The following is a 21,221-nucleotide window of genomic DNA, read 5'->3' on the forward strand; positions in this document are numbered from 1 at the left end:
GCCTCCGGAGGGCAGGGCTGTTTGTCAGCTGGTTAGTGCATTTTTTCACCTTGGTTCTCCTAAATTGAAAATAACTAGAATACAACTCATTTTAGTGAACACTTTTGATCTTTTTTTCTTCAGTTTCTCCTCTTATCTATTTTGTTATTAATGGGAACCATTAACACATGACAGGGTAGACAAATGTTCATGTCCCTTCATTTTCAAACCTCCTCCTTCCTCTAGAATGGATATGAATAAGCTCACACTCTAGAATGGAGATTAAAATATCAGAGTGTCAGCAAAATCAAGACAGGAAAGAAGCAATAGGCTTTGTAATTGATGCATTGAATTCTCTTTTGAAACAATTTTTCTTTTTTTTTTTTTTTTTTTTGACACAGGGTCTTCCTTCCTCTGTCACCCGGGCTGGAGTGCAGTGACACGATCTCTCGATCTCTCATCACTGCAGCCTTGACTTCCCAGGCTCAAGTGATCCTCCCACCTCAGCCACCTGAGTGGCTGGAACCACAGGCATGTGCCACTATGGCCGGCTATGTTTTTATTTTTAGTAAAGACAAGGTCTCACTATATTGTCCAGGCTGGTCTTGAACTTCTGGGCTCAAGAGATCCTCTGGCCTCAGCCTCCCAAAGTTCTAGGATTACGGGCATGAACCACTATGCCCAGCAAGGAATATTTTTAAGGAATATGGGACAACATGGAAAAATGATCACTCTATTGTCTGATTACAGTTACATAAGAATAGATGATGCACGAGCAAAGACTATGCTGTATTCTACAAGTAGAATGTGAATATTTTCTTTATTAAACTTCTGGCCAGGCAGGGTGGCTCACAGCTGTAATCCCAGCACCTTGGGAGGCCGAGGCAGGCAAATTACCTGAGATCAGGAGTTCGAGACAAGCCTGGCCAACATGGTGAAACCCTGTCTCTACTGAAAATACAAAAATTAGCTGGACATGTTGGTGCACACCTGTAATCCCAACTACTTGGGAGGCTGAAGCAGGAGAATCACTGGAACCTGGGAGGCGGAGGTTGCAGTGAGCCGAAATTGCACCACCACAGCACCCCAGCCTGGATAACAGAGCAAGATGCTGTCTCAAAATAAATAAATAATGTACTTCTTTTAATGTCATTATAATATTGTTTAAATAGCAATTTTTTAAATAAGAGAGGAAAGGAAAACAGTGTAACAAATCACAAGCACACACAAAACTTCCCAGCTCATTTTTAATTTGGTGTGTTGATTACTGGATATAAAATGAAACCTCATTCTACTCTTCTTTTCATTCTTGCTCTCCCTTTGCAAGGCACAACCCAACCCCTTTGGTACCAACAAGTGAGAAACTGAGTTCAGCTCTGTTCTCAATCACTCTGGGAGCAGCTCCCATTTCCAGGATTCACCGTGACTGCCCACTCTCCCCGTGGGGAGGCGTGATAACTCTCATGACTGAGGAAAGGCACATCACTGATCCTCTTCCAGAAGGGGTGACTGAGAACTTTTTCTAACTAAAGGATCCTTCTCATCTCTGAGTGACAGGGCTGTGAATTCCCAAAGCCTTGGCAAAGCACCCGAATTTTCTTTCCAGCTTACTCCCAATAAGATGGGGTGAAAAGGACTAAATGACACAGATTTAGCCTGGACATCCTGGGCTCCAAGCCAGGTGAGGCTCCATCTCAAATCCATCATCTTTCTCAGAGTCTGTGAGTGTAACATTTCTAAGTCAGCCTTGCAACATGGCGGTTAATGTTGAAAATGGCTGAATGGGCTCCACTGGAAATGTTGACAGTCTGATTAATTTTTTCAAATCATTGACCGCACACTTTCTCTTGGTGCTTTCTTTGAAGAGATGGGGCAGGTGAGGAATCTAATCTAGCACTCCCACATTGCATGTTTTCATACAGCTGTTGTAGCAAACCTTGGCAACAGAATGTCTGGGCTTAAATCTTGGCACATCATTTGCTAACCTGCTTAACGTCTCTGAGCATCATTTTCCTTCTTTGTACCATGGGGGAAATACTAGTGCCTACTACCTCTTATGGGTGTTGTGAGGGTAAAATGAAGTGATGCCTGTAAGGTATTCCCATAGTGCTTGGCACACAGTGCGGACTCAAGAAATGTTGGTAGTGATGTTTGTAATTATTATTGTTATCATCTTTATTATATTATCCCTCCATTCTTTATTCACTTCAAAGTGAACTAGAAGCACCTTGATATGGAGATGAGGGCAGGAAACCTGGAATCAGATCTCTTTAGTTCTACCCACTGAATGGCCTTTGGCAAGTTACTTTCACATCTGAATCTACTTCCACATCTGTAAAATACAGATCACAACACCCACCTCAGAGCACTATCACGAAGATTCAATGTAATAAAATACAGGAAAATGCTTGATACATACTAAGTGCTCAGTAAATAATGGTTGAATCAGGACTTAGGTTTGGGTCACTCACCCAGATTGTCCCATTTTAACTTGGGTTTCAACTAAAGGAGAAGGCATCCCACGCTCCTCTAGGTCACTTCCAGCAAAAACCAGCAGGACAAGGGAGCCAAAACATTAGCAAGCTTTTGGCAGATGCCTGACAAGGAGTGTGATCACAAGACCTCCGTGCAGAATTTTGACAACTGAATGTGCAAATTACACTTATTCAAGCTGAAATATCACCCAAGTGTGTTTTGGAACCACAGTGACCACATCCCAGCTGGACTGTGGAAGTGAAACTGTCCAGCCAAGGGTTTTATTATTTTTATTTAAAAGTGTGAATCATCAGACAAGCAATGCTCTCCAGCCAGGTGCTGTATTCAGATTCCACGTCAATATCTACTTTTTTGGCAGCCGAGCAAAGTGAAGGTGCCAATGAGAAATTGTCCTGGGTGAGAGATCTCTGTTTTAAGCAGGGTAACCTTAGGACTATCTCTTAAACTGCCTAGGACTCAGTTTCCTCGTATGTAAAATAAAATGACAATAGGAAATACTGCATAGTTGGTTGTCAGGATTAAATGAGATAATATGTGAAAAGTGCTTGGAAGAGAACATAGTAAGTGCTAGATATGTGTTTGCTATAATGATAATAACTAATGTGCTAAGGCCTTTAGAATTTTCAAAAGGCATCATGTTTTTGCCTCTCTATAACAGGTTTATATTCTATTTGGAGGAAAGACTTTGTATGTAACAAAGGAAATGGTGACACAGAACTGTTTGAAATATATGACAACTGAGCATGATTCTTATAGTCTGAGTGGCTAGGAAAAATTCTCTGCAGAAGAAAATATTAGAGGTAGGCCATGCAGAAAATGTAGAAATTGAAGTAATTAATAGGGAGAGAAGGGCATTTTATGGATGGGGAATTGCTTGGGAAAACTATCTGGCCTCCCCTGATGTCTGTAAAGAACTCTGGCAGCTTGGGTGTAACTCTGCAAAAAAAAGAAAAATAAATTCAAGGTTTTAAGACTGCTTAAACTGCCTAATTTCACCTGTTCCATTCATCAATTCTTGCTTTTATTCTCCTGGTCATTAAACCACTAACTCTCACTGCCCAGCTATTGTTTTATCCTAGTGTTGCCCCATTAGCTCAACACATAGTTCTGTCTTTAAATTTTAAACCCCAATTTCCCTCCTGACCATGGTTTCCTCTAGTGGACTCTTAGGGAAGCATCCCAACAGGTTGACACAGTTATCCAAAATCTTTTTTCCAAATACTACATCCACAGGGAGCTCCTACAAGTCTCATGAACTGTATATGGGTAAACAGTGAGAGGCTCTGTTATGTTTTAGGGACAACGAGTAGATGAGGTTCACTCCTGTGATAAAGACAGTAGAGGATAATAAAAGCACATTAGGCTCACATACAATGAAGGAGCCTCCTAGAAGCACTGACAATTCAGTGGGACAGGCCCCCTACCCCTGGAGTCTCAGTAGATGGGAAAGCCAGGGCTCTAGATTTTACAGGTAGGTGGATATTCAACTATGCCCAGAAACCTCACCAGTGACTCTCATCCAAATTTTACCATTGGTTTGCTCGGCCTTCCCAGTACTTAATTACAATGACTTTGCTCGGCCAGGCATGGTGGCTCAGGCCTATAATCCCAATGTTTTGGGAAGCCAAGGCAGGAGATCACTTGAGGCCAGCAGTTTGCGACCAGCCTGGGCAACATAGTGAGACCCTGTCTCTACAAAAAATAAAGATTAGCCAACATAGCATGCCTGTGGTCCCAGCTACTATGGAGGCTGAGGCAGGAGAATCATTTGAGCCTGGGAGTTTAATGTTGCAGTGAGTGATGATCCCACCACTGCACTCCAGCCTGGGTGAAAGAGTGAGACCTTGTTTCTTAAAAATAATAATAATACTGACTTTGCTTCCTGCTTTGAACAATGTTATGTATCTACCAACTAGAAGGTAAATTTCTAATAGTAACAGCTTTAGTCCTTTCTGCTGTTTTGTTTTTAATGTTTTTACAGAGCTAAACTCTGTACTTGGTGTGTATAGAGAAAACACACATACAACACAAAAACAGTAACAACAAAAGCAAAATAAGAACACTCTGGCCAGGTGTGGTGGCTCATGCCTGTAATCCCAGCACTTTGGGAGGCCAAGGTGGGCGGGTCACGAGGTCAGGAGATCGAGACCATCTGGGCCAACATAGTGAAACCCCATCTCCACTAAAAATACAAAAATTAGCTGGGTGTGGTGGCACACACCTGTAATCCCAGCTACTCAGGAGGCTGAGGCAGGATAATCGCTTAAACCCAGGAAGCAGAGGTTGCAGTGAGTTGAGATAGCACCATTGCACTCCAGCCTGGGTGACAGAGCAAGACTTCGTCTTCAAAAAAAAAAAAAACACTCTGAGAATGCTCTGATTTTGAGAAACAATCTCAAGTCAGAAGGTGTAGGTTCCAGTCCTGGTTCCACAATTTACTAGCTGAGATACCAATATGTTACAAAATTTTCTAAGCTTCCCTCCCTATCCACAAAATAGAGATTATGACATCTGCTTACCTTAAGGGGTATAGTATACAGAGAGATAATAGATGTGATATCATACATAAAGCAACTTTTCAAATAAAGGAAAAGTAAGTCAACTCAATCTAAATTTATAAAGAGTTTGTGTTTTGTTTTTTGTTTGAGAGAAGGAGAGACAATGAGGACAACCACTATTTTGAAGACTATAAAGGGAAAATTCTAAATATTATTTTTTCATGTCAGAATTTTATTTTATCATTTGGACACAGAGAAGAAGTAAGCTAATAAAGAGCATTACTTCATAGTCTTTGGCCAAAAATGTCTTTCATACCCCAAGGTTGGAGAAGACTACTGATGTAGGATTTAGGATTGGCTGGTTTTTGCTCACTTTGCATTGTGTAGATGTTTCTTGAACACCATTGCCTCACCAGGTATTGAAGAGAAATATGTTAGAGTAGTTGGCCAATATTGGATCGGCTCAAGCCCATTATTCTTAGCTGACCTCTTAGAAACTATACATAAAATATGCTGGGCGGGGTTGAGGGGGAAGGAAATTCCTCTGCTTTTTGAGGAAGTGTTAGCTTTGGCTCATTTCAGGATGGACCTTCCAGGGTTCTTCAGTTTTCCTTTCTCTTAAAGATCTCTCTTTAAGACATATTACTGCCCCTTAGTTATAGCAGGATTAAGGTCCAGTGTAATGGTGCTAAGCTTTGGACAGAGAGAAAAGAGTACGACTCGCTGGCTAATCTGAGTGATTAGGAATAATGTGCTAACATCCAAACTCTGTGAGCTTTGGGTTGATGTGACCCTTGTTTTGCCACACGTGCTTCTCATAATTGGAATAAAGCATAAGAAGGCCAGTGGCCAGTGTGGAAATGTGAACCGCAACCTAATAAGTGCATATTATTTGCCAGACTTTTCCAGACCTTTTGGTTAAGTTATTGGATCTTTGCAGCAAAGACTGAACCAACATGGATGAGTTACCTCCTTTTTATGGATGAGTAAACTCATGTCAAATAATTTGCTTAAAATCAGATGGCTGATAAGTGGTAGAGAATGCTTCTCAGAGAAAGTGAGGTTAATCCCAGTTCTGATGGAGGTGAGGTGTGTCAACCATCCTATGGAGTTGTAAAGGCATTTTATGCATTACATTTGGCAATTCATAGATTACAAATAACTTGGCTCATAAGACTGAAGACTTGGGTTCCAAACCTTGGTCTAATATTTATAAGCTATGTGACCTTTGACAAATCCCTTCATATATTTGAGTTGAGGTACTCTACCTCACAATGTTGTTCAGAGGATTCAATGATATAATATATATAAAGCTATCACAAGACTTGGGACCTAGGAGGCATTTAAATTGTAGTCACCACCATCATTATCATCATTATTAAAAGCATTATTTTCATCAACACAGTAATTATCATTATCGCTAATATCGACTTTATTTACCCTTAGAATTTTTGAGGGTTGTAATAAGATAATGAACGTGAAAATGCTTTGTACCAAAAAAATTAGAAGCATTTAAATCTGGGGGGATTCAAATATAATTTTCAAGTACAATAGATTGAATTCAAGAGAATTATTGTGAATTCCACAGTAGTCTTGACTCAAGTTACTCCAGAGTCTTAACCCTGAAAATGCTGAAAGTTGACTTAAAGTGAAAAAGCAAACATATTTCACTAACCTTCAGACCATGGTGTTGGCACTTATAAAGGCCAACTATATATTGATTACTCAATTAATTATTGACTTCCTATTAAAGCTTTAACAAGAAGGTCTATCAAATATTCTACAGCACATTTCATCAAAAAGGGTGGGGTATCAGTCAGAGATTTACTGTTTTATATAAGGCAATGTTCTCTTAAACCTATGAATAGGAAGAAAAATAAGGATCTAAAAATTCTCTTTGTGCCCAAAGGAGATGGGAAGGAGGGAAGGAGAGTCCGTGTTTAACTAAAATTGTACATATGATTCTGATACATATGTCAGTCTTGCCAAGCCCCATGTGAAAAAGGAATAGCAACTAAGACATAGAATGCCAATGACTAGTTTCTGCCAGCAGAAATCTATGGGTTGTTTAGTTTTATAAACACTTCTGAGAACTCAGCCTTTAATGAACACAGCTGCTGCCAATTCAGTGGTTTCCAAGAAGCAGTCATGGTGATGATAAAGAAAGAAATCCCATAACCTATCAACATGGTTTTACTGCTGTAAAGACTAGACTATCATTAATAGCTCATTTTTGAAGGCTATGATGGCCTAACTTCTGCATCAAAGGAGAATTCTGGAAATCAGAAGGAAACTTCCACCATCACCATCACTGTCTCCCTCATTCTTCGCATGATCTGATTTACTTTGTTTTTCTATACATCTATATAAGTTTCATTTTTGATACAGGGAACATTGCATCAAGTGCAGTCTGAGTCGTTAGCAGATTAGCACTCATCCATGACCCATGTGAAACTTAGCAATATAAAAGGTCAAGTCTTCTCAGGTCTCAATTGAGAAATCTCTGTCTCTTCCAAAAACCTCTTTTTCACAATGAAGCTGACAACATTTTCCTGTTCTGTAATATATATGAAATGGAACGCACAATCTTGTATAAATACTTACACAAACACAAACACTGTAATAGTGATGTCTACACTCCCATCTAAAACTCAGCAGGTATTAACATGTTCCTGTCCAGTCCCGAGGTTTAACTGGGAGACTTCCTTCCTTAATTCCTCACCCTGCCCTCATTAGTTGTACAGATGTTCACTTGAAACTTGAGATAATTCTCAAGTTATCAAGGACGGTCATCATCCTAGGGTAGGATGTTGTTTCCTACCTTGGCAGTCTTATTCTAGTCCTATATTCAGATAGTATTTTCAAAGGGTAAATTCAGTGGTAATTTTCTGGCCATGGTATACTCATAAATGTTTAAAAACTAGCTTCCCCAACACACAGTCTTGTTTTGTACCATTTGCCAATTTCTCTGATATAAATACTTCTACCACATATACATTTAAGCCACCAACGTAATGGTACTGAACTTGGATTTGGGGAAGATATGCACACAAAAGTTTCTCGCAAGCCAGTATGAACCAGTACCTCCAGCACACCACTGTCATAAAGTCCTTCTCCTGGTTTATTGCTCTGGCACTCTCTGTAGAGGATCACTCTCAAATATGAAACCCAGATCTCCAAATTTTGAAGCTAGATCCCCTCTCTTTCTGTTTTTCTTGCTTGCCTATACTTCTATTTTCTAATAATAGGACTCTGTGGTCCATGGCCCATTTTGAAGAACTTAAGGCCCTTTGGAAAATAACTTAAGCACTTGGCAAGTTATTTGTCTTTCTAAGGAGGTAAGGAGAACCCACCATATATTAGTCTGTTTCCCATTACTTGGAGAAGAATAAAAATGTTTTCGTTCTTTAGGATGTATCACTCTCGCCAAAAATGAGGCCAAAGAGATTTCTCTAAAGTCACACACACACACACACACACACACACACACACACACACACACACACACAGATTGAGAGAGAGAGAGAGACCATAACTGGAGTTCTCATACCCTACTTCAAAAGCAGGGCCAAATAAAACAAAATTCTCTTCCAAAAGATTTAATAGGTACAATATGAGGAACTACTCCCAGCAATGGGAAGAGAGTCAAATCTGGTGCCAAATGGATACACATTTTTAAATTGTATTGCGTAGATCTATATTCTTACTAAATGTGTCTTTTGTCTTCTTGTTTTTCACCTTCTGTCAGAAGTACATTAAAATCTCCTATCATATATATATGTGTGTGTGTATATATATGTATATGTATATGTATGTGTATGTGTCTACACTCACATGGAATACTATGCAGCCATAAAAAGAATGACATCATGTCCTTTGCAGCAACATGGATGGTGCTGGAAGACATTATCCTACATGAACTCACTCAGAAACAACATCAAATACTGAATGTTTTCACTTATAAATGGGAAGTAAACAATGGGTACACATGGACATAAAGATGGAAAAATAGACACTGGGGACTACAAAATGGGGGAAGGTGGGAAGGAGGACAAGGCTGAAAAATTGCCTACTGGGTACAGTGTTCACTATTGGGTAATGGGTACATTAGAAGCCCAATCCTCACCCATTATGCAATATACTCATGTAAGAAAAAAACACTATACCCCCTGAATCTAAAATAAAATAGTTTAAAAAGAAACTAGGAAAATAATTTGGTAATGAGGAGATGTATACTTCTCTTTATCTATTGACGTGAAACAACCCATCCCCAAATTCAGTTTCTTAAAACAAAACAAAACAAGAAGTTCCCCACAATAATTTTGGGCTTGTCTATTTCACCTGGTTCTATCAATTTTTGCTTTATAAATTTAAAGTGATCTTATCGGGTGCATACAAATGCATGGTTGTGCTACCTTTCTGGTGAATTGACCCCTTTACTGCTATAAAATGTTTTTTTAAAGAAACCTATATTAATAATTTCACCTTAAATCTATTTTGTATGATATTACTGTAGTTATGCCATCTTTTCAATTTCTTTTTTTTAATTAAACTTTAAGTTCTGGGATACATGTGCAGAACGTGTGGTTTGTTACATAAGTATACACGTGCCATGGTGGTTTGCTGCACCCATCAACCCGTCATCTACATTAACTATTTATCCTAATGCTATCCCTCCCCTAGTCCTCCACCCTGCAACAGGCTCCAGTGTGTGATGTTCCTCTCCCTATGCCCATATGTTCTCATTGTTCAACTCCCACTTATAAGTGAGAACACGTGGTGCTTGGTTTTCTGTTCTTGTGTTAATTTGCTGAGAATGATGGTTTCCAGCTTCATCCATGTCCCTGCAAAGGACATGAACTCATCCTTTTTATGGCTGCATAGTATTCCATGGTGTATATGTGTCACATTTTCTTTATCCAGTCTATCATTTATGGGCATTTGGATTGGTTCCAAGTCTTTGCTATTGTGAATAGTGCTGCAGTAAATATACGTGCACATGTGTCTTTATAGTAGAATGATTTATAATCCCTTGGGCATATACCCAGTAATGGGATTGCTGGATCAAATGGCATTTCTGGTTCTAGATCTTTGAGGAATTGCCACACTGTCTTCCACAATTGTTGAACTAATTTACACTCCCATCAACAGTGTAAAAGCATTCCTGTTTCTCCACATCCCCTCCAGCATCTGTTGTTTCCTGACTTTTTAATGATTGCCATTCTATCTGGAGTGAGATGGTTTTGATAATTGTGGTTTCTGATTTGCATTTCTCTAATGACCAGTGATGATGATCTTTTTTTCATATGTTTGTTGGCTGCATAAATGTCTTCTTTTGAGAAATGTCTGTTCATATACTTTGCTGACTTTTTGATGGGGTTTTTTTTTCTTGTAAATTTTAAGTTCCTTGTAGATTCTGGATGTTAGACCTTTGTCAGATGGGTAGATTGCAAAAATTTTCTCCCATTCTGTCGGTTGCCTGTTTACTCTGATCCTGGTTTTTTTTTTTTTTTTGCTCTGCAGAAGCTCTTTAGTTCAATTAGATTCATTTGTCAATTTTGGCTTTTGTTGCAATTGCTTTTGGTGTTTTAGTCATGAAGCCTTTGCCCATGCCTATGTCCTGAATGATATTGCCTAGGTATTCTTCTAGGGTTTTTATGGTTTTGGGTTTTACATGTAAGTCTTTAATCCATATTGAGTTAATTTTTGTATAAGGTATAAGGAAGGGTTCCACTTTCAGTTTTCTGCATATGGCTAGCAAGTTTTCCCAGAGCCATTTATTAAATAGGGAATCCTTTCCCCATTGCTTGTTTTTGTCAGGTTTGTCAAAGATCAGATGGTTGTAGATGTGTGGCACTATTTCTGAGGCCTCTGTTCTGTTCCATTGGTCTATATATCTGTTTTGGTACCAGGACCATGCTGTTTTGGTTACTGTAGTCTTGTAGTATAGTTTGAAGTCAAGTAGTGTGATGCCTTCAGCTTCGTTCTTTTTGCTTAGGATTGTCTTGGATATATGGGCTCTTTTTTGTTTCCGTATGAAACTTAAAGTAGTTTTTTCTAATTTTGTGAAGAAAGTCATTGGTAGCTTGATGGGGATAGCATTACCTCTATAAATTCCTTTGGGCAGTATGGCCATTTTCACAATATTGATTCTTCCTATCCATGACCATGGAATGTTTTTCCATTTGTTTATGTCCTCTCTTATTTCCTTGAGCAGTGGTTTGTAGTTCTTGATGTGGCCCTTCAAATACTTTGTAAGTTGTGTTCCTCGGTATTTTATTCTCTTTATAGCAATTGTGAATGGGAATTCACTCATGATTTGGCCTCTGTTTGTCTATTATTGGTGTACAGGAATGCTTGTGATTTTTGCACATTGATTTTGTATCCTGAGACTTTGCTGAAGTTGCTTATCAGCTTAAGGAGATTTGGGGCTCAGACGATGGGGTTTGCTTAATATACAATCATGCTATCAGCAAATAGAGACAATTTGACTTCCTGTTTGAATAGCTTTTATGTCTTTCTCTTGCCTGATTGCCCGGGTCAGAACTTTCAATACTATGTTGAATAGGAGTGGTGAGAGAGGGCATCCTTGTCTCGTGCCAGTTTTCAAAGGGAATGCTTCCGGTTTTTGCCCATTCAGTATGATACTGGCTGTGGGTTTGTCATAAATAGCTCTTATTATGTTGAGAAACATTTCATCAAAACATAGTTTATTGAGAGTTTTTAGCATGAAAGGGTGTTGAATGTTATCGAAGTCCTATTACACATCTATTGACATTATCATGTGGTTTTTGTCATTGGTTTTGTTTATGTGATGGATTACATTTATTGATTTGCATATGTTGAACCAGCCTTGCATCCCAAGGATAAAGCTGACTTGACCGTGGTGGATAAGCCTTTTGATGTGCTGCTGGATTTGGTTTGCCAGTATTTTATTGAGGATTTTCACATCTATGTTCATTAGAGATATTGGCTTGAAAGTTTTTTGTTGTTGTTGTTCTGTCTCTGCCAGGTTTTGGTATCAGGATGATGCTGACCTCATAAAATGAGTTAGGGAGGAGTCCCTCTTTTTGCATTGTTTGGAATCATTTCAGAAGAAATGGTACCAGCTCCTCTTTGTACCTCTGGTAGGATTTGGCTGTGAATCCATCTGATCCTGAGCTTTTTTTGTTTGGTAGGCTATTAATTACTGCCTCAATTTCAGAACTTGTTATTGGTCTATTCAGGGATTCAACATTTTCCTGGTTTAGTCTTGGGAGCGTGTATGTGTCCAGAAATTTATTCATTTCTTCTAGATTTTCTAGTTTGTGTAAAGGTGTTTATAATATTCTGTAATGGTAGTTTGTATTTCTGTGGGATCAGTGGTGATATCCCCTTTATCATTTTTTATTGTGTCTATTTGATTCTTCTCTCTTTTCTTCCTTATTAGTCTGGCTAGCCATCTATGTATTTTGTTAAGCTTTTCAAAAAACCAGCTCCTGGATTCATTGATTTTTTTAAAGGGTTTTTCATGTCTCGATCTCCCTCAATTCTCCTCTGATCTTAGTTATTTCTTGTCTTCTGCTAGCTTTTGAATTTGTTTACTCTTGCTTCTCTTGTTCTTTCAATTATGATGTCAGGGTGTCAATCTTAGATCTTTCCCACTTTCTCCTGGCATTTAGTGCTATAAATTTCCCTTTAAACATTGCTTTAGCTGTGTCCCAGAGATTCTGGTACATTGCGTCTTTGTTCTCATTGGTTTCAAGTAACTTATTTATTTCTGCCTTAATATCGTTATTTACCTAGAAGTCATTCAGGAGCAGGTTGTTCAGTTTCCATGTAGTTCTGTGGTTTTGAGTGAGTTTCTTAATCCTGAGTTCTAATTTGATTGCACTGTGGTCTGAGAGACTGTTTGTTATGATTTCCATTCTTTCACATTTGCTGAGGAGTGTTTTACTTCCAATTATGTGGTCAGTTTTAGAATAAGTGTGATGTGGTGCTGAGAAGAATGTATATTCTGTTGATTTGGAGTGGAGAGTTTTGTAGATGTCTATTAGGCCCACTTGGTCCAGAGCTGAGTTCAAGTCCTGGATATCATTATTAATTTTCTGTCACATTGATCTGTCTAATTTTAACAGTGGGGTGTTACAGTCTCCCACTATCATTGTGTGGGAGTCTAAGTCTCTTTGCAGTTCTCTAAGAATTTGCTTTATAAATCTGGGTGCTCCTGTATTGGGTGCATATATATTTAGGTTAGTTAGCTCTTCATGTTGCTTTGATCCTTTTACCATTATGTAATGCATCAAGTGGGTCCCTGATCCCTGCGCCTCCAGACTGTGAGACACCTCCCAGCAGGGGTCAACAGACACTTCATACAGGAGAGCTCCAGCTGGCAACTGGTGGGTGCCCCTCTGGGACGAAACTTCCAGAGGAAGGAACAGGCAGCAATCTTTGCTATTCTGCAGCCTCCACTGGTGATACCCAGGCAAACAGGGTCTGGAGTGGATCTCCAGCAAACTCCAGCAGACCTGAAGCAGAGGGGCCAGACTGTTAGAAGGAAAACTAACAAACAGAAAGGAATAGCATCAACATCAAAAAACAAAGATGTCCACACAGAAATCCCATCGAAGGTCACCAACTTCAAAGACCAAAAGTAGATAAATCCACGAAGATGAGGAAAAAACAGTGCAAAAAGGCTGAACATTCCATAAACTAGGTTTTGATGAAATGTTTCTCAACATAATAAAAGCTATTTATGACAAAGAATGCCTCTTCTCCTCCAAAGGATCACAGCTCCTCACCAGCAAGGGAACAAAACTGGATGGAGAATGAGTTTGATGAATTTACAGAAGTAGGCTTCAGAAGGTGGGTAATAACAAACTCCTTTGAGCTAAAGGAGCATGTTCTAACCCAACGCAGGGAAGCTAGGAACCTTGAAAAAAGATTAGAGGAATTGCTAACTAGAATAACCAGTTTAGAGAATAATTTAAATGACCTGATGGAGCTGAAAAACACAGCACAAGAACTTCATGAAGCATACACAAGTATCAATAGCTGAATCGATCAAGCAGAAGAAAGGATACCAGAGATTGAAGATCAACTTAATGGAATAAAGTGTGAAGACAAGATTAGAGAAAAAAGAATGAAAAGGAACAAACAAAACCTCTGAGAAATATGGGACTACGTGAAAAGACCAAACCCCCATTTGATTGGTGTACCTGAAAGTGATGGGGAGAATGGAACCAAGGTGGAAAACACTCTGCAGGATATTATCCAGGAGAACTTCCCCAGCCTAGAAAGACAGGCCAACATTCAAATTCAGGAAATACAGAGAACACCGCAAAGATACTCCTCGAGAAGAGCAACCCCAAGACACATAATCATCAGAGTCACCAAGGTTGAAATGAAGGAAAAAATGTTAAGGGCAGCCAGGGAGAAAGTTTGGGTTACCCACAGAGGGAAGCCCATCAGACTAACAGCAGATCTCTCAGAAGAAACCCTACCAGCCAGAAGAGAATGGAAGCCAATATTCAACATTCTTAAACAAAGGAATTTTCAAACCAGAATTTCATATCCAGCGAAACTAAGCTTCATAAGTGAAGGAGAAATAAAATCCTTTACAGACAAGCAAATGCTGAGAGACTTTGTCACCACCAGGCCTGCTTTATAAGAGCTCCTGAAGGAAGCACTAAATATGGAAAGGAAAAACCAGTACCAGCCACTGCAAAACATACCAAATTGTAAAGACCATCAACTATGAAGAAACTGCATCAACTAATGTGCAAAATAACCAGCTAGCATCATAATGACAGGATCAAATTCACACATAACAATATTAACCTTAAATGTAAATAGGCTAAATTCCCCAATTAAAAGACACAGACTGGTAAATTGCATAAAGAGTCAAGACCCATTGGTGTGCTGTATTCAGGAGACCCGTCTCATGTGCAAACACACACATAGGCTCAAAATAAAGGGATGGAGGTATATTTACCAAGCAAATGGAAAGCAAAAAAAAAAAAAAAAAAAAAAGGAGGGAGGAGCCAAGATGGCCAAATAGGAACAGGTCCGGTCTACAGCTCCCAGCGTGAGTGACGCAGAAGACGGGTGATTTCTGCATTTCCATCTGAGGTACCATGTTCATCTCACTAGGGAGTGCCAGACAGTGGGCGCAGGTCAGTGGGTGAGTGCACCGTGCACCAGCCGAAGCAGGGGCGAGGCATTGCCTCACTCGGGAAGCGCAAGGGGTCAGGGAGTTCCCTTTCCAGGGGTGACAGACGGCACCTGGAAAATCGGGCCACTCCCACCCGAATACTGTGCTTTTCCGACGGGCTTAGGAGAGTATAGCCCGCACCTGGCTCAGAGGGTGCTACGCCCACGGAGTCTCCCTGATTGCTAGCACAGCAGTCTGAGATCAAACTGCAAGGTGGCAGCGAGGCTGGGGGGAGGGGCGCCCGCCATTGCCCAGGCTCGCTTAGGTAAACAAAGCAGCCGGGAAGCTTGAACTGGGTGGAGCCCACCACGGCTCAAGGAGGCCTGCCTGCCTCTGTAGGATCCACCTCTGGGGGCAGGGCACAGACAAACAAAAAGACAGCAGTAACCTCTGCAGACTTAAATGTCCCTGTCTGACAGCTTTGAGGAGAGCAGTGGTTCTCCCAGCACGCACCTGGAGATCTGAGAACTGAGAACGGGCAGACTGCCTCCTCAAGTGGGTCCCTGACCCCTGACCCCCGAGCAGCCTAATTGGGAGGCACCCCCCAGCAGGGGCAGACTGACACCTCACACGGCCAGCCAGGTACTCCAACAGACCTGCAGCTGAGGGTCCTGTCTGTTAGAAGGAAAACTAACAGAAAGGACATCCACACCAAAAACCCATCTGTACATCACCATCATCAAAGACCAAAAGTAGATAAAACCACAAAGATGGGGAAAAAACAGAGCAGAAAAACTGGAAACTCTAAAAAGCAGAGTACCTCTCCTCCTCCAAAGGAAAGCAGTTCCTCACCAGCAACGGAACAAAGCTGGACGGAGAATGACTTTGACGAGCTGAGAGAAGAAGGCTTCAGATGATCAAATTATTCCGAGCTATGGGAGGATATTCAAACCAAAGGCAAAGAAGTTGAAAACTTTGAAAAAAATTTAGAAGAATGTATAACTAGAATAACCAATACAGAGAAGTGCTTAAAGGAGATGATGGAGCTGAAAACCAAGGCTCAAGAACTACGTGAAGAATGCAGAAGCCTCAGGAGCCGATGCAATCACATGGAAGAAAGGGTATCAGCCCTGGAAGATGAAATGAATGAAATGAAGCGAGAAGGGAAGTTTAGAGAAAAAAGAATAAAAAGAAACAAGCAAAGCCTCCAAGAAATGTGGTACTATGTGAAAAGACCAAATCTACGTCTGATTGGTGTACCTGAAAGTGACGGGGAGAATGGAACCAAGTTGGAAAACACTCTGCAGGATATTATCCAGGAGAACTTCCCCAATCTAGCAAGGCAGGCCAACATTCAGATTCAGGAAATACAGAGAACGCCACAAAGATACTCCTCGAGAAGAGCAACTCCAAGACACATAATTGTCAGATTCACCAAAGTTGAAATGAAGGAAAAAATGTTAAGGGCAGCCAGAGAGAAAGGTCGGGTTACCCTCAAAGGGAAGCCCATCAGACTAACAGCGGATCTCTCGGCAGAAACCCTACAAGCCAGAAGAGAGTGGGGGCCAATATTCAACATTCTTAAAGAAAAGAATTTTCAACCCAGAATTTCATATCCAGCCAAACTAAGCTTCATAAGTGAAAGAGAAATAAAATACTTTACAGACAAGCAAATGCTGAGAGATTTTGTCACCACCAGGCCTGCCCTAAAAGAGCTCCTGAAGGAAGCACTAAACATGGAAAGGCACAACCGGTACCAGCCACTGCAAAATCATACCAAAATGTAAAGACCATCGAGACTAGGAAGAGACTGCATCAACTAACGAGCAAAATAACCAGCTAACATCATAATGACAGGATCAAATTCACACATAACAATATTAACTTTAAATGTAAATGGACTAAATGCTCCAATTAAAAGACACAGACTGGCAAATTGGATAAAGACTCAAGACCCATCAGTGTGCTGTATTCAGGAAACCCATCTCACATGGCAGAGACACATATAGGCTCAAAATAAAAGGATGGAGGAAGATCTACCAAGCAAATGGAAAACAAAAAAAGGCAGGGGTTGCAATCCTAGTCTCTGATAAAACAGACTTTAAACCAACAAAGATCAAAAGAGACAAAGAAGGCCATTACATAATGGTAAAGGGATTAATTCAACAAGAAGAGCTAACTATCCTAAATATATATGCACCCAATACAGGAGCACCCAGATTCATAAAGCAAGTCCTGAGTGACCTACAAAGAGACTTAGACTCCCACACATTAATAATGGGAGACTTTAACACCCCACTGTCAACATTAGACAGATCAACGAGACAGAAAGTCAACAAGGATACCCAGGAATTGAACTCAGCTCTGCACCAAGCAGACCTAATAGACATCTACAGAACTCTCCACCCCAAATCAACAGAATATACATTTTTTTCAGCACCACACCACACCTATTCCAAAATTGACCACATACTTGGAAGTAAAGCTCTCCTCAATAAATGTAAAAGAACAGAAATTATAACAAACTATCTCTCAGATCACAGTGCAATCAAGCTAGAACTCAGGATTAAGAATCTCACTCAAAACCGCTCAACTACGTGGAAACTGAAAAACCTGCTCCTGAATGACTACTGGGTACATAACGAAATGAAGGCAGAAATAAAGATGTTCTTTGAAACCAACGAGAACCAAGACACAACATACCAGAATCTCTGGGATGCATTCAAAGCAGTGTGTAGAGGGAAATTTATAGCACTAAATGCCCACAAGAGAAAGCAGGAAAGATCCAAAATTGACACCCTAACATCACAATTAAAAGAACTAGAAAAGCAAGAGCAAACACATTCAAAAGCTAGCAGAAGGCAAGAAATAACTAAAATCAGAGCAGAACTGAAGGAAATAGAGACACAAAAAACCCTTCAAAAAATAAATGAATCCAGGAGCTGGTTTTTTGAAAGGATCAACAAAATTGATAGACCGCTAGCAAGATTAATAAAGAAAAAAAGAGAGAAGAATCAAATAGATGCAATAAAAAATGATAAAGGGGATATCACCACCGATCCCACAGAAATACAAACTACCCTCAGAGAATATTACAAACACCTCTACACAAATAAACTAGAAAATCTAGAAGAAATGGATAAATTCCTCAACACATACACCCTCCCAAGACTAAACCAGGAAGAAGTTGAATCTCTGAATAGACCAATAACAGGAGCTGAAATTGTGGCAATAATCAATAGCTTACTAACCAAAAAAAGTCCAGGACCAGATGGGTTCACAGCCAAATTCTACCAGAGGTACAAGGAGGAGCTGGTACCATTCCTTCTGAAACTATTCCAATCAATAGAAAAAGAGGGAATCCTCCCTAACTCATTTTATGAGGCCAGCATCATCCTGATACCAAAGCCTGGCAGAGACACAACAAAAAAAGACAATTTTAGACCAATATCCTTGATGAACATTGATGCAAAAATCCTCAATAAAATACTGGCAAACTGAATCCAGCAGCACATCAAAAAGCTTATCTACCATGATCAAGTGGGCTTCATCCCTGGGATGCAAGGCTGGTTCAATATACGCAAATCAATAAATGTAATCCAGCATATAAACAGAACCAAAGACAAAAACCACATGATTATCTCAATAGATGCAGAAAAGGCCTTTGACAAAATTCAACAGCCCTTCATGCTAAAAACTCTCAATAAATTAGGTATTGATGGGACATATCTCAAAATAATAAGAGCTATCTATGACAAACCCACAGCCAATATCATACTGAATGGGCAAAAACTGGAAGCATTCCCTTTGAAAACTGGCACAAGACAGGGATGCCCTCTCTCACCACTTCTATTCAACATAGTGTTGGAAGTTCTGGCCAGGGCAATTAGGCAGGAGAAGGAAATAAAGGGTATTCAATTAGGAAAAGAGGAAGTCAAATTGTCCCTGTTTGCAGATGACATGATAGTATATCTAGAAAACCCCATTGTCTGAGCCCAAAATCTCCTTAAGCTGATAAGCAACTTCAGCAAAGTCTCAGGATACAAAATCAATGTACAAAAATCACAAGCATTCTTATACATCAATAACAGACAAACAGAGAGCCAAATCATGAGTGAACTCCCATTCACAATTGCTTCAAAGAGAATAAAATACCTAGGAATCCAACTTACAAGGGATGTGAAGGACCTCTTCAAGGAGAACTACAAACCACTGCTCAATGAAATAAAAGAGGATACAAACAAATGGAAGAACATTCCATGCTCATGGGTAGGAAGAATCAATATCATGAAAATGGCCATCCTTCCCAAGGTAATTTACAGATTCAATGCCATCCCCATCAAGCTACCAATGACTTTCTTCACAGAATTGGAAAAAACTACTTTAAAGTTCATATGGAACCAAAAAAGAGCCCGCATCGCCAAGTCAATCCTAAGCCAAAAGAACAAAACTGGAGGCATCACACTACCTGACTTCAAACTATACTACAAGGCTACAGTAACCAAAACAGCATGGTACTGGTACCAAAACAGAGATATAGATCAATGGAACAGAACAGAGCCCTCAGAAATAATGCCACATATCTACAACTATCTGATCTTTGACAAACCTGACAAAAACAAGAAATGGGGAAAGGATTCCCTATTTAATAAATGGTGCTGGGAAAACTGGCTAACCATATGTAGAAAGCTGAAACTGGATCCCTTCCTTACACCTTATACAAAAATCAATTCAAGATGGATTAAAGACTTAAATGTTAGACCGAAAACCATAAAAACCCTAGAAGAAAACCTAGGCATTACCATTCAGGACATAGGCATGGGCAAGGACTTCATGTCTAAAACACCAAAAGCAATGGGAACAAAAGCCAAAATTGACAAATGGGATCTAATTAAACTAAAGAGCTTCTGCACAGCAAAAGAAACTACCATCAGAGTGAACAGGCAACCTACAAAATGGGAGAAAATTTTCGCAACCTACTCATCTGACAAAGGGCTAATATCCAGAATCTACAATGAACTCCAACAAATTTACAAGAAAAAAACAAACAACCCCATCAAAAAGTGGGTGAAGGACATGAACAGACACTTCTCAAAAGAAGACATTTATGCAGCCAAAAAACACATGAAAAAATGCTCACCATCACTGGCCATCAGAGAAATGCAAATCAAAACCACAATGAGATACCATCTCACACCAGTTAGAATGGCAATCATTAAAAAGTCAGGAAACAACAGGTGCTGGAGAGGATGTGGAGAAACAGGAACACTTTTACACTGTTGGTGGGACTGTAAACTAGTTCAACCCTTGTGGAAGTCAGTGTGGCGATTCCTCAGGGATCTAGAACTAGAAATTCCATTCGACCCAGCCATCCCATTACTGGGTACATATCCAAAGGACTATAAATCATGCTGCTATAAAGACACATGCACACGTATGTTTATTGCGGCATTATTCACAATAGCAAAGACTTGGAACCAACCCAAATGTCCAACAATGATAGACTGGATTAAGAAAATGTGGCACATATACACCATGGAATACTATGCAGCCATAAAAAATGATGAGTTCATGTCCTTTGTAGGGACATGGATGAAATTGGAAATCATCATTCTCAGTAAACTATCGTAAGAACAAAAAACCAAACACTGCATATTCTCACTCATAGGTGGGAACTGAACAATGAGAACACATGGACACAGGAAGGGGAACATCACACTTCGAGGACTGTTGTTGGTTGGGGGGAATGGGGAGGGATAGCATTGGGAGATATACCTAATGCTAGATGACAAGTTAGTGGGTGCAGCGCACCAGCATGGCACATGTATACATATGTAACTTACCTGCACATTGCGCACATGTACCATAAAACCTAAAGTATAAGAATAAGAATAATAATAAAAAAAAAGAAAAAAAAAAAAAAGCAGGGGCTGCAATCCTAGCCTCTGATAAAACAAACTTTAAACCAACAAAGATGAAAAAGGTTATGCTATCTTTACGTACATTTTCTTTTAATCTTTTTGCATTTAAATTATGTCTCTTTTAGGCAGCATATAGTTGTGCTTCTCTTTTCATCTAAAAATCTTTGTCTGTTTGAATAGTTAACCCACTTACAT

General features: G+C 39.8%; 1 protein-coding gene across 4 annotated transcripts in view; it reads right to left on the minus strand.

Annotated features, from left to right (window-relative positions):
* PCTP (phosphatidylcholine transfer protein) overlaps positions 1 to 21,221 on the minus strand; it is an 87,062-nt gene that overhangs the window by 20,574 nt on the left and 45,267 nt on the right. The window contains exon 5 of one of the 4 annotated variants that reach the window (XM_054546236.2): positions 11,845 to 13,480. The exons of the other annotated variants lie outside the window; for them this stretch is intronic. Within the exon in view, the coding sequence (XP_054402211.1) occupies positions 13,407 to 13,480 (74 nt within the window). The 3' untranslated portion in view covers positions 11,845 to 13,406. Of the gene's footprint in view, positions 1 to 11,844; positions 13,481 to 21,221 lie in introns of those variants that run through there. 4 annotated transcript variants of the gene reach the window in all.

Source organism: Pongo abelii, chromosome 19 (genome assembly GCF_028885655.2).
Source record: "Pongo abelii isolate AG06213 chromosome 19, NHGRI_mPonAbe1-v2.0_pri, whole genome shotgun sequence".
NCBI lineage: Eukaryota > Metazoa > Chordata > Mammalia > Primates > Hominidae > Pongo > Pongo abelii.